At 43.6% G+C, this 14,815-nt stretch overlaps 1 protein-coding gene across 1 annotated transcript in view; it reads left to right on the plus strand.

Annotated features, from left to right (window-relative positions):
* Positions 1-13,755, plus strand: part of LOC126100736 (aquaporin AQPAe.a-like) — a 346,657-nt gene extending 332,902 nt beyond the window's left edge. The window contains exons 7-8 of the mRNA XM_049911358.1: positions 839-919; positions 12,800-13,755. Of these exons, the coding sequence (XP_049767315.1) occupies positions 839-919; positions 12,800-12,976 (258 nt within the window). The 3' untranslated portion in view covers positions 12,977-13,755. The remainder of the gene's footprint in view (positions 1-838; positions 920-12,799) is intronic.
* The last annotated feature ends 1,060 nt before the right edge of the window (positions 13,756-14,815 follow it).

Genomic DNA, 14,815 nt, shown 5'->3' on the forward strand with positions numbered 1-14,815 from the left:
TGACGATGTTCGAAGGTGGCGTTTCGAGGTGATTACATAAGGTTGACGACCTGATGATGTAGGAAGATGCACTGAGACTAAGTTTCTGTGAATTATCAGGCGCCTCAGTGACACACTATGAGACACTATGAGACTTCCGTCAGCTGGTGTGTTTAACACAGATATTGCTATGACCAAGCCTGTGGCGCAGACCATGTGGCAATGGGAGTGGAAGCGACCTAAGATATGCACAGAAGCTGCTTGGGCTGAAATGTTAATGAGATTATTACCTTCATTTGGGAATAAATTCTTACAATACATTTAACATCTTACCATCCAGCACCTCACTTGAAAATTTGCGTGGTGGATTTCTCTGAACAAAAATGTAAAATATTAGCTTTTAGTTTCAATTCCTAGGTTTGTTTGAATAGTGCATCTTACGTCCAAACCTCTGATGTCCAGCAATCAGTACTAAATAAACAAGTCGTTTAAACCAATCCCAAAACCACCCGTCATCCACCTTGTATATCATCTGAAATGTTGCTTTATGAGTATGCACTTACGTTGTTTATTTGGACTAGCAGCATCCTTTAAATAGCAATTTTAATTTTCATAAAAATAGATTGCTGAATTTTGGAAAACCTAAAATCAGTTGAACTAGACTCTTGTTAATTCCATTTCCGTGTGTGAAATTCTATAAGCGATGCATGAACCAAATTAAATACTCCATTGAGCAGACTTTGTACAGACAAAGGAAAAATAAATCAATGTTCACCGTATTTCAAAGCTATTACATGATGCTGCGAATCAGTTCTCAACCTGTGCTGTGTCGTGACTGCTGTTGTTTCGTGGTTTGCAGGGCCCTTACACTGGAGCCAGCATGAACCCAGTGAGGACACTGGCTCCAGCGCTCTGGAAGAACGTCTGGACGGACCACTGGGTAAGTTCGCAGCGCTTTTCCAGGGACCACATCTCAGACGCGTTTGTGTTCAGTATAAGAGTACACTGGAACGAAGGTTTGGAATCCACACAAACACTTATCATGGGGAGTTTCTTGGTGGCAAACAGATCCGGACCTTGCTTCTCACTGAACAGAATGTCTTCCACACACCTGTAACAACAAAAAAATATGAAAAATATATTGAAGAATCCGCCTCAGTTCCGAGAATTTTCTGGTCTTGACCTAGGTTTCGGCTAGAATAGTCTAGCCTTCTTCAGAAGCATAAAATTACTATAACATGCCAGAATAAGGCACAGTCAACCATGTCGAATTAAAACTACTTAATTGGTCCAGCCCCGGCATCACTTCACCACGTGGTCGGTTGATAGCGGCAATTACGTTGGCACTGACCGTTGTACGTGGCATGTTATAGTAATTTTATGCTTCTGAAGAAGGCTAGATTATTCTAGCCGAAACCTGAGTCAAGACCAGAAAATTCTCGCAACTGAGGCGGATTCTTCGATATGTTAGTCTATCACAGCTGCTGACGGGGCTGCAATATGCTAAAAATTCTTAAATGTGACGAAACATAATCGTTCAAAGTTCTTTTTAGAATTGAGTATAATGAATTTTTATGCAATAGTCTGTTTCTCTCATTAACAGAAGCAATCTGCTTGAGAATATACTGACGTCAAAAAATTGATGATGAAAATAACTTTCGTATGGGCTGTTACTGTCAAGGAACATAGCTCGATGAAACTAGGACCATACGTATAAAGATCTGTTACAGTATGGTACAGAGCGTATCTGAAAGAAATAGGCAATGAGTCGACAAGAAATGACATCTTATTCAAAGACGATAATTACACTGAAATCATCGCTATTTGTGATGGTCCCTGGACATACAAAAGGCAGGACATGATCCTTAATAGGATGTGTTATCACTACGGGAGGCAATGCATGCTCTGCAACGTTATCTCATGCTACCCACAAGGTTGGTAAAGAGATCTTACGGTAGGGTGTTCCATGCCTCCTACAGTGCGTGTGACATTCGTGTTCGACAATATTCCCAGATGCATTACGTGTTCACACCTACTCGTCACATGAATTTACGACCAACATTGTCGAACATCATCGTTTTTATGGTCCAAGTGTTGCGGTGTAGGGAGGCCTAATGGCGTGTGGACGTACTGATCTACATATCTTTGAACACGATACATTCGCCTGTCAACGTTATTGTGAAACTGTCCTCCTCCCCCATGTGTGTCTTTTCAGGGGTAAATTTGGCAATAACTTCGTTTTTAAGGTTGACAGTGCGCCTCGGCATCGACAGCACAGGAGCGAGAGAGAGAGAGAGAGAGAGAGAGAGAGTGTGTGTGTGTGTGTGTGTGTGTGTCAGAGAGAGAGAGAGAGAGAGAGAGAGAGAGAGAGAGAGAGAGAGTGTGTGTGTGTGAGAGAGAGAGAGAGAGAGTGTAAGAGAGAGAGTGTGTGAGAGCTATTGGAACAAGGGGACATTCAGTGAAAGAACTGCTCTGCTCGTTCCCCCTTCTTAAACCCCATCGAGTACATGTGGAGCGCGTTGAGGAAATGAATTGCATCACGTCCACGTATACCAACGACCATCCAGCAGTTGTCAACAGCACTGGTGTTAGAATAGAAAGTCATACAACAAGAACTGCTTACCAATCTTGCAGCCATCATGGGAGCAAATGGTAGAACATGCATTGCAATCCGTGGTGATTGCACACTCCGTTAAGATCCATGTCTCGCCTTTTGTTCAAATGGTTCAAATGGCTCTGAGCACTATGGGACTTAACATCTGAGGTCATCAGTCCCCTAGAACTTAGAACTACTTAAACCTAACTAACCTAAGGACATCACACACATCCATGCCCGAGGCAGGATTCGAACCTGCGACCGTAGCGGTCACGCGGTTCCAGACTGAAGCGCCTAGAACCGCTCAGCCACAACGGCCGGCTCGCCTTTTGTAATCTGCAGGGGACCATCATGAGCCGCAGTGACTACAGTGTAGCTATTGTCTTTAAATAAAAGTATAATTTATGTTCGTCTCTTTGCGTCTTTTAGTACCTTCTGCACTGTACTGTGACAGTATATACACTATGTGATCAAAAATATTCGGACACCTGCTGAAAATGACTTACAAGTTCATGGCGCCCTCCATCGGTAATGCTGGAATATGGTGTTGGCCCACCCTTAGCATTGATGACAGCTTCCACTCCCGCAGGCATACGTTCAATCAGGTGCTGTAAGGTTTCTTGAGGAATGGCAGCCCATTCTTCATGGAGTGCTGCACTGTTGAGAGGTATCGATGTCGATCGGTGAGGCCTGGCATGAAGTCGGCGTTCCAAAACATCCCAAAGGTGTTCTGTAGGATTCAGGTCAGGAATCTGTGCTAGCCAGTCCAGTACAGAGATGTTATTGTCGTGTAACCACTCCGCCACAGGCCGTGCATTATGAACAGGTGCTCGATCATGTTGAAAGATGCAGTCGCCATCCCCGAATTGCTCTTCAACAGTGGGAAGAAAGCAGGTGCTTGAAAATCAATGTAGGCCTGTTCTTTTATAGTGCTACGCAAAACAACAAGGGTTGCATGCCCCCTCCATGAAAAGTACGACCATACCATAACACCACCGCCTCCGAATTTTACTGTGGCATTACACACCGTGGCAGATGACGTTCGGGGGCATTCGTCATACCCACACCCTGCCATCGGATCGCCACATTGTGTACCATGATGCATCACTCCACACAACGTTTATCTGCTGTTCAATCGTCCAATGTTTACACTCTTTACACCAAGCTAGGTGTCGTTTGGCATTTACCGGCGTGATGTGTGGCTTATGAGCAGCCGCTCGATCATGAAATCCAAGTTTTCTCACCTCCCGTCTAACTGTCATAGTACGTGCAGTGGATCCTGATGCAGTTTGGAATTTCTGTGTGATTCTCCGAATAGATGTCTGCCTATTACATATTACGACCCTCTTCAACTGTCGGCGGTCTCTGTCAGTCAATAGACGAGGTCGGCCTGCACTTTTGTGCTGAACGTGTCCCTTCACGTTTCCACTTCACTATCACATTGGAAATAGTGGACCTACGGATGTTTAGGAGAGCGGAACTCTCGTGTACAGACGTATGACACAAGTGATACCCAGTAACCTGACCACGTTCGAAGTCCGTGAGTTCTGCAGAGCGCCCCCCTTCTGCTCTCTCACGATATCTAATGACTACTGAGGTCGCTGATATGGAGTACCTGGCAGTAGGTGGCAACACAATGCAGCTAATATGAAAAACGTATGCTTCTGTGGGTGTCCGGATACTTTTGATCACATAGTGTATTTCACGTATTGTCTAAGTTTCATCAAGCTTCGTTACTTGGCAGTGACATTTACTTTCGTCATTAAGTTTTGCACACCAGTGGATCAGTACAGATGAACAGCATGTTGCAGAGCTCCACATTCTCCGCTTATGTAGGCCACGGTGATTGAAATTAGTCCTCTGGTCACTGACTATCTAGAACTGACTATGCGTCAAAGGTAATTGCATATATTTGCAGCTACCAGCTACATTCGAAAGTTACCTGTAAAAACCTGTTTTCACTAGATTAGATTCTGCGTCTTTAATTTCAATCTGTGACTGCAAGATTCCTCATCAGCCAATCGATGTCTGTCCATAACGCCCACCTTCAGATATGATTATAACAGTCGTAACATAACAAAGCGAAAGTGGCATCGCCAAGAGATAGAAACTAGATTCATTTCGTGTCTCCGGTGCTCATCTTTGCGACTTAGTTCTAAATACTGTTAACTGAATTAAAATAAGCATAGATGGCGTAGCGAATAATGGTTCTTTTATAAATATCCCAGTTAGTGTATCATCCAACACTCACATGAATAGCACAGTGGCACTCATCCCGCAACTCTCGCATTGCATCGACCTCATACTGTGCTAATGAATTACTGCATATTTATCGTCCATGATGTGTCACTTCCCATTATGCAACACAACAGACGGCGTTGTAAACACATTTAGCGAGTCCATAAGTAATTCACAGTATACTCGTTCGCCTGATGCAGTAAGTTGAATGATATACAAGTTCGAATACTCGGTAAGATCGTGTGTGACAGGCGAATATTTTCACTGGGCGCTCTGGTTTACTAAATAACGAAAAGTGTTTACAGTATCGTTTGTTATGAGGTCTAGTGGGAACTAACAAGCCTACATTCAATCATGGACAGTGGCGTGTCCCACGAATATGGAAGTTGTTCCACTTGATTCGTGATCTCCCATTGTAACTCAAGTGAATTGGTGGTGTGCCAGGATTGGCATTGTATACGAAGGTTAGCAGTACTTCCTTTTGTTGAATGGCCAGGAATATTTCCTCGCTGAGTTTGTCCTTTTGTCGTTATCACCATTAACTTCAAGGCATCTAAATTAGTTGATTCCATGGCGCGAGCTGAATGTTGGAATTCTAACGTGAAATACAGGAATTGCATTACATGGTCGACTGAATCTGTGATCATATTGGTACACTGGTTCAACATGTCCTGCAATAGAATGTGTAACTTATAAAACATTGTCTTTATAACCGTCCACTCTGTCTCATTACTATTTATTCTCAAATTACCTTTTGTGTGCAAACTGTTTATCATATTATCGTCATTTCGGAACATACCTCCACGAAAAAATATCATCATCGTTTCGAAACCACTCCTGAAGAGTATTGCGGTAAACCAGTAACTCTAGGTTCAAATGGCTCTGAGCACTATGGGACTTAACATCTATGGTCATCAGTCCCCTAGAACTTAGAACTACTTAAACCTAACTAACCTAAGGACAGCACACAACACCCAGCCATCACGAGGCAGAGAAAATCCCTGACCCCGCCGGGAACAGTAACTCTAGGGCCTCTTGCTTCTCTACACCAACCATGTCATTCATTCTATCCTGATAATGATGAAATCGCGCATATTATCGTCATAACTAATTAGATGTCAATCTACTCGTGTCCTGGGTAAGGTTAATGATCTCTGCCAACAATTCACCGATAGTAGCTGCCGCCAAGCTTACCTCGTGGTTACTGGTAAATGACGTACTTGCTCAATCATTTACTGCACTGTGCCATTGAGTTGAATGCACATCTTTGTAAGTCATAATCTAGCTCACAATACCTCAGACAAGTAGGACCCTTCAAATCTCCAAGCATTATGTAAAATACGAACAATATTAGCAGTGTAGCGGTATAACTCGACCACTACGATAATTTGTGGAACGATGGTTTGAGTTTTGGGTTACACATCCAACAAGCATTTATTACAGTAACTCCCCATTTTAGTAGTGACATAAATTTCTGTTGCGCAATCAATTTCAGTATCGGTAAGGGAAAATCAGACTTGCAAATTAAAAGAAATTTTTAGCTCTGATTTCTATTAAGAGAAAATAAAACTTGATTAAAAAGATGCACAATGAATCATTACTACACAGAGCGACTGGACAAACCAGAAATAAATAAATATTCTTAATTACAATGTGATGAAGATATCTCAACCAGGACTTATTCAGTAAGACATTTAGTTTTACAGACTAGATGTCGTAGTACAGCCACCAGTGACAATTACATTTATCTACGATTCTCGACGTAATATGGCTTCACAATGGTGTAACTAATTTTCTGAAACAGATAAGGTTATGTGAGAATCTGAGCTCAAGACTGTAATCACTAGTCAGAATGGCTTCAATATCGGAATTCTGAGGAACTTCCCACTAACGTAGGGCCCCAAAACATTCGTTTAGTTACACCAACAATTACCCCTATATTCAAAGTAGAAAACGGAAGAGTAATCTTTAGTGTCAGCTTAATAAGAAAAATAATTGCTTGTAATTATATATCATTACAATCATATCTTAAAACGCAGAAACTGAAAATCAGATTAAGGCAAGGTTTAAAACCTTTTCCGATCAACAGACAAAATTCCAGCTTCGGAAAATATCATGATTATTTGACCATTTAGATACACAGTACCTTTTCTAATACACAGGTCTGTACAAAGCTTTCAAGCAGGGCAGAATATGACAGATATAGCTTCCTTGTTTAATTGCAATCTGTGTCACGCTACGCTGTATCCCACATAGGGTAAATATTTACAAAGTCGCAGTTTCAATCTCAGACGCATAAGTAACGGTAACCTGGAACAGGCAGCTATTAATACGCAGGAATGACAAATATTATTCTCAAAGGAGTTCATTTCTTATTCTAGTTACGATAGTAACAAACAGTGTACAGCTTCACATGCATTACAGAACAGTCAGATAACATAGGTTAACTTGACATCCAAAACTAGTTAGCAAGTAATGCCTCTTGCAAACAACGCTGGCAGAACCTCACCCTGCACAAACGCTCTCTAGTAAACTCGCTATAGCCACAGCTACAGTATCACCTATCCGACCGGCTGCGGACAGCGTTTCCAAGGAAAGGACAGCAACAGCCAGCGCTTCCTGGTCACTCCTCCTCCCTCCTTGCCACACTCTGATACACAACTTACCTCACCAGCAATACTACGGGTCCAGGAGGCGGAAGTACAGCTAAGGAATATGACAGTTACTAAACCAAAAACAAGGAAACAAACTAATGAGAAGCCATTGGAAGTCTCCGAACCTCGTAACCAGTGTTCAACTGAACGGTGAAAGATACAGAACTTACGCTACTGGCCATTAAAACTGCTACACCACGAAGACGACGTGCTACAGACTCGAAATTTAACCGACAAGAAGAAGATGCTGTGATACAGAAATAATTAGCTTTTCAGAGCATTCACACAAGGTTGGCACCGGTGGCGACACCTACAACGTGCTGACATGAGGAAAGTTTCCAACCGATTTCTCATACACAAACAGCAGTTTACCGGCATTGCCTGGTGAAACATTGTTGTGATGCCTCGTGCAACGAGGAGAAATGCGTACCATCACGTTTCCGACTTTGATAAAGGTCGGATTGTCGCCTATCGCGATTGTGGTTTATCGTATCGCTACATTTCTGCTCGTGTTCGTCGAGATCCAATGACTGTTAGCAGAATATGGAATCGGTGGGTTCAGGAGGGTAATTCGGAACGCCGTGCTGGATCCCAACGGCCTCGTATCACTAGGAGTCGAGATGACAGGCATCTTATCCACATGGATGTAACGGATCGTGCAGCCACGTCTCGATCCCTGAGTCAACAGATGGGGACGTTTGCATAACAACAACCATTTGCACGAACAGTTCGACGACGTTTGCAGCAGCATGGACTATCAGCTCGGAGACCATGGCTGCGGTTACCCTTGACGCTGCATCACAGACGGGAACGCCTGCGATGGTGTACTCAACGACGAACCTGGGTGTACGAATGGCAAAACGTCATTTTTTCACATGAATCCAGGTTATGTTTACAGCATCATGATGGTCGCATCCGTGTTTGGCGACATCGCGGTGAACGCACATTGGAAGCGTGTATTCGACATCGCCATACTGACGTATCACCCGGCATGATGGTATAGGGTGCCACTGGTTACACGTCTCGGTCACCTCTTGTTCGCATTGACGGCACTTTGAACAGTGGAAGTTACATTTCAGATCTGTTACGACCCGTGGCTCTACCCTTCATTCGATCCCTGCGAAACCCTACATTTTAGCACATGTTGCAGGTCCTGTACGGGCCTTCCTGGATACAGAAAATGTTCGAATGCTGCCCTGGCCAGCACATTCTCCAGATCTCTCACCAATTGAAAATGTCTGGTCATTGGTGGCCGAGCACCTGTCTCGACACAATACGCCAGTCACTACTCTTGATGAACTGTGGTATCGTGTTGAAGCTGCATGGGCAGCTGTACCTGTACACGCCATCCAAGCTGTGTTTGACTCAATGACCAGATGTATCAAGGCCATTATTACGGCCAGAGGTGGTTGTTCTGTGTACTGGTTTCTCAGGATCTATGCACCCAAATTGCGTGAAAATGTAATCATGTCAGTTCCAGTATAATATATTTGTCCAATGAATGCCCGTTTATCATCTGCATTTCTTCTTGGTGTAGTGACTTTAATGGCCAGTGATTTAATATATCACCCGCTATCCACAGCTCATAACAGGTTGTGCCAGGGTCCTGTCGCATCACCCAAATTGCACTTCGTGACTGTGACGGCTGCCATCACCACTTCTGTTTTGTCACTCTGCTTTGGTGGAGCGGTTCTAGGTGCTTCAGTCCGGAACCACGCTACTGCTACGGTCGCAGGTTCGAATCCTGCTGGGGGCATGGATGTGTGTGCTGTCTTTAGGTTACTTAGGTTTAAGTAGTTCTAAGTCTAGGGGACTGATGATCTCAGATGTTAAGTCCCATAGTGCTTAGAGCCATTTGAACCATTTGAACTTCGCACTGGCACAGAGTTTGAGTCATGCTCTCAAACCATTAAAACACAATTCGGAATGGATGGCGGGCGGACTGTCTTACTCCAGCGTGCGTCAGGTAACGACGGATGCAGGGCAGTAGGTTGCTCTATAAAGAAGGCTAGTGAGCGACGAAATCATACAGGAAAGGGAAGATGTAGGAGGCAGGTTGAAGGTGTAGAGGGGTAGTGGGCAGGTGGAGAAGGAAGAGAGGGAAGGTGAACGAGCTTACGGACAGAGGGAGGAGAAGGAAGGTATCCTCAGAGAGCGTGGGCAGAGCACATGAATCAAGAGAAGTGGGAAAATTAGATGAAGACACAGAGAGGGTTACACGGAGGAGATGGACAAGTAGAGGTCGGAAAATGAGGTGGACAAGGAGATGTGGGGAGCAACAAGTAGTCACAGAGAAAGTGGAAGAGGAGATGTGTGCTATGCATGTGCCAAATGTATGTACAATCGAACATGCATGTCTTCCCCTACATCCACATTCACTACATATATTGCATATACTTCTTTCTCCAACTTCACTTTGTCCATCTCTTCTTTCCGCCCTCTCTGTGATGCATAGCCTACGACCGGCCTACTGAGCTGACTGTAAGTGCAGCCTTCGGCCTTTCTGCATCATGGCACTAGGGGGGAGGGGGTCTCATTGCCCCAGATGCCTTTTATTCCCATGAAAAATCCCCACTTCTCATTTGATAGCAGGCTGAATTGACCTGGGGATGAGGAAAAATACCCGTCACTATCCAGAATTGAATCTGGACCGCGAGAACCAGATTATAGTGCTCTAACGGCTATATATATGTTAAGGATTCTACATCTACATCTACATCCATACTCCGCAAGCCACCTGACGGTATGTGGCGGAGGCTACCTTGAGTACCTCTATTGGTTCTCCCTTCTATTCCAGTCTCGTATTGTTTGTGGAAAGAAGGATTGTCGGTATTCCTCTGTGTGGGCTCTAATCTCTCTGAATTTATCCTCATGGTCTCTTCGCGAGATATACGTAAGAGGGAGCAATATCCTGCTTGACTCCTCGGTGAAGGTATGTTCTCGAAACTTCAACAAAAGCCCGTACCGAGCTACTGAGCGTCTCTCCTGCAGAGTCTTCCACTGGAGTTTATTTATCATCTCCGTAACGCTTTCGTGATTACTAAATTATCCTGTAACGAAGCGCGCTGCTCTCCGTTGGATCTTCTCTATCTCTTCTATCAACCCTATCTGGTACGGATCCCACACTGCTGAGCAGTATTCAAGCAGTGGGCGAACAAGCGTACTGTAACCTACTTCCTTTGTTTTCGGATTGCATTTCCTTAGGATTCTTCCAATGAATCTCAGTCTGGCATCCGCTTTATCGACGATCAACTTTATATGATCATTCCATTTTAAATCACTCTTAATGCGTACTCCCAGATAATTTATGAAATTAGCTGCTTCCAGTTGCTGACCTGCTATATTGTAGCTAAATGATAAAGGATCTTTCTTTCTATATATTCGCAGCACATTACACTTGTCTACATTGAGATTCAATTGCCATTCCCTGCACCATGCGTCAATTCGCTGCAGATCCTCCTGCATTTAAGTACAATTTTCCATTGTTACAACCTCTCGATATACCGCAGCATCATCTGCAAAAAGCCTCAGTGAACTTCCGATGTCATCCACAAGGTCATTTATGTATATTGTGAATAGTGACGGTCCTACGACACTCCCCTGCGGCACACCTGAAATCACTCTTACTTCGGAAGACTTCTCTCCATTGAGAATGACATGCTGCGTTCTGTTATCTAGGAACTCTTCAATCCAATCACACAATTGGATCTGATAGTCCATATTCTCTTACTTTGTTCATTAAACGACTGTGAGGAACTGTATCGAACACCTTGCGGAAGTCAAGAAACACGGCATCTATCTGGGAACCCGTGTCTATGGCCCTCTGAGTCTCGTGGACGAATAGCGCGAGCTGGGTTTCACACGAACGTCGTTTTCGAAACCCATGCTGGTTCCTACAGAGTGGATTTTTAGTTTCCAGAAAAATCACTATACTCGAACAGAATACGTGTTCCAAAATTCTACAACTATTCGACGTTAGAGATATAGGTCTATAGTTCTGCACATCTGTTCGACGTCCCTTCTTGAAAACGGGATAACCTGTGCTCTTTTCCAATCCTTTGGAACGCTACGCTCTTCTAGAGTCCTACGGTACACCGCTGCAAGAAGGGGAGGCAAGTTCCTTCACGTACTCTGTGTAGAATCGAACTGGTATCCCATCAGGTCCAGCGGCCCTTCCTCTTTTGAGCGATTTTAATTGTTTCTCTATCTATTTCGATATCTACCATTTTGTCATCTGTGCGACAATCTAGAGAAGGAACTACAGTGCAGTCTTCCTCCGTGAAACAGCTTTGGAAAAAGACATTTAGTATTTCGGCCTTTGGTCTGTCATCCTCTGTTTCAGTACCACTTTGGTCACAGACTGTCTGGACATTTTGTTTTGATCCACCTACCGCTTTGACATAAGACCATAATTTCTTAGGATTTTCTGCCAAGTCAGTACATAGAACTTTATTTTCGAATTCATTAAACGCGTCTCGCATAGCCCTCCTCACATTACATTTCGCTCCGCGTACTTTTTGTTTGTCTGCAACGCGTTGGGTATGTTTATGTTTGCTGTGAAGTTCCCTTTGATTCCGCAGCACTTTTCTAACTCGGTTGTTGTACCACGGTGGCTCTTTTCCATTTCTTACGATCTTTCTTGGCACACACTCATCAAACGCATATTGTACGATGGTTTTGAACTTTTTCCACTGATCCTCAACACTATCTGTACTTAAAACAAAATTTTTGTGTTGACTCGTCAGGTACTCTGAAATCTGCTTTTTGTTACTTTTGCTAAACAGAAAAATCTTCCTACCTGTTTTAATATTTCTATTTAAGGCTGAAATCATCGATGCAGTAACCGCTTTATGATCGCTGATCCCCTGTTCTGCGCTGACTGTTTCAAATAGTTCGGGTCTGTTTGGCACCGTCTAGTAGGCTCACGTATGGGTTAAAATGTATTTTGAATGGAAGATCTTTCACGGATGAACTATATTCCGAATTAATCCCTGTGGCGTTGCCTTCCCCACACATGAATTCCTGGACGGTCGAGGTTAAATCGATCTGGATTATTAATAGATGTTTGAGTATTATTTCTTGATTAGTACGGTATGTGGAAGTGATCTGATTGATAGTAGATCTGTCTTGGCATGTTTTATAATCCTGATATCACTGACTGACGTTCGTTCATCATGCCCACCTGATGTATCAATATCAAACGAGAATGCTAACGACATGCAGCTCGTTTCTTTTAATTACTGAGTGACTGTGCGCTCCTCTATGTGGATGAAAGGTTGTAAGGTACTGTGCAGTGTGAATGTGTTGTATGTGATGGTGCTGTTGTTTCCAGATCTACTGGGTGGGTCCTCTGTCGGGTTCGGCGGTGGCGACCCTGCTGTACCAGCTGGTGTTCGAGGAGCGGCCGTCTGAGGTGGCCTCCAAGAATAGCGACAACAGCGTCGGCTGCTGCGCCGGAGGTAGCACAGAGGCGGACGACTCTGTGGTGACTGAGAGCCACAGGTTCTAGCAGCGGGCGCGCCTCTTCACTGTTCTCAGACCAGACCTGGGAGCCACATCGTCGGCTGCACAGCGATCACGAACTGTACAGAACCTGCAAGCCCTTAGTCTGTTCTTTCCTCACTGTGCAGGGGTCGATGAGAACTGAAAGGCCAAGAACCTAACCTCGAGGGAAGCGAGATCATCGTACCTGAAATCACAAAAGCCTTGTGAAAGATAACATTCATGTACTGCAGAAACTCGTCGCAAATGGATACTTCATGGCAGTACCCTTTCGAGCTGTAGTTGCATAATGGCAATGGATCACTCAGACACTGCTTCCTCTCAGTTATCATTCCTGCCCTCTAAATGTGCCAATAGCTGCTCTCTAAGCTCAACAGAGCTCTAAGAATACAGGAAATTATTGAAATCATGCTTGACTTGTTAGTATTAAGAGCTTCAAGGCTCAAGACCGATATCCACTGTGCCGTTAATGTGAGATACGAGATAAAATACTTGCAAATATTAGATAATAAAGGTTTGGATTATGTTTTTAGGACTTTAAACTTAATCTAATTGTTTGAACCTATTTACTTTCGTTTTACAACGACGTACTATTTTAAGAAATGTCGAGAAAGAATTATTACTCCGCAGTTGAGTGTGCACCGTTTTCAAATTTCCTGGCAGATTTAAAGAGTGTACCAGAGTGAGACTCTAAATCGAAACCGTGTCTCGTGTGAGCGATGCTGTTACTGACTGAACTTTACAGCCACTGCTCCATCTCGTGAGTCATATCTGTATAACAGTCGGTGAAGGCAAGTTTCCGGGCTCTGCATCTACTTCTACACCTATACTCCGCAAACGATCTTACGGTGTGTGACGAAGAGTACTTTGTGTATCACTGTCAATGTCCTGCTTTCTGTTACAGTGACGAATGATACGCGGGAAAATCGGTTGTTGGTAAGCCTCCGTGTGCGCTCGGATCTCTCTAATTTTGCCTTCACGATCATTTCGCGAGATAAAGGCAGGGGGAAGCAATATGTTCATTGACTGCTTTAGGTACGTACGCTGTCGGAATTTTAACAGCAAACCATATCTTGCTGCACACTGCCTCTCTTGTGGTGTTTGCCGCTCAGTTGGATGAGCGTCACCATTCCTAAATGTACGTTTAACGGTAAGTCGCTGCTCACCTTTGAGTTTTCTCTGTTTCCTCCATCGATTCTCCTATTTGCCAAGAGTTAACAGACTGAGAAGCAATATTCAAGTATTGGTCGAAAGAGGGGTTTGTAAGCTGCCTCCTTTGTTGTAAACTACACATCTTGAGAATTCTTTCAATGAATCGAGACCTTGTCCGACACACAGTTTGAATATACCACGAAGTTTCGAAGTAGGAATACTGTTTGAGCTCGAGTGTTTTATTGACATGGATCATGGATGATTTGTAAATCATGTGAGACTTCTAGTGTGATTCAGTTGATGACCTACTCTTTGTAGCATTTACTGCAGCACGAATCTACTCTACCTGAACGCCTCGCAATGTTGTGCCTCAGTATGCTTCGTACCTTACATATGTGTCAAGAGACTGCATACACCACAGTCGTTATGTCACTTTTGTGACATAATGTTTTCTTTATTATTTTCTACGCCAGTGTCGGTGCAGTGTGACTTTCATAAGTGGCTTCACGCATATCAGTTAGGGACACATCGCTCTTACGATACGTTTTACGTGAATTAACTCTGCGAAATATAACAAGACAAGGCTGTTCCTCCAGTGCCAAAAAATATTGAGAAAACACAAAATAAAAACAGTTTTAACTGTGTGAATTTCTGCTTGTTTTCAGTATGAAACTGTCATTTAAGTATCAAATAT

The sequence above is a fragment of the Schistocerca cancellata genome, chromosome 9 (assembly GCF_023864275.1).
Source record: "Schistocerca cancellata isolate TAMUIC-IGC-003103 chromosome 9, iqSchCanc2.1, whole genome shotgun sequence".
In the NCBI taxonomy this organism is placed as follows: Eukaryota; Metazoa; Arthropoda; class Insecta; order Orthoptera; family Acrididae; genus Schistocerca; species Schistocerca cancellata.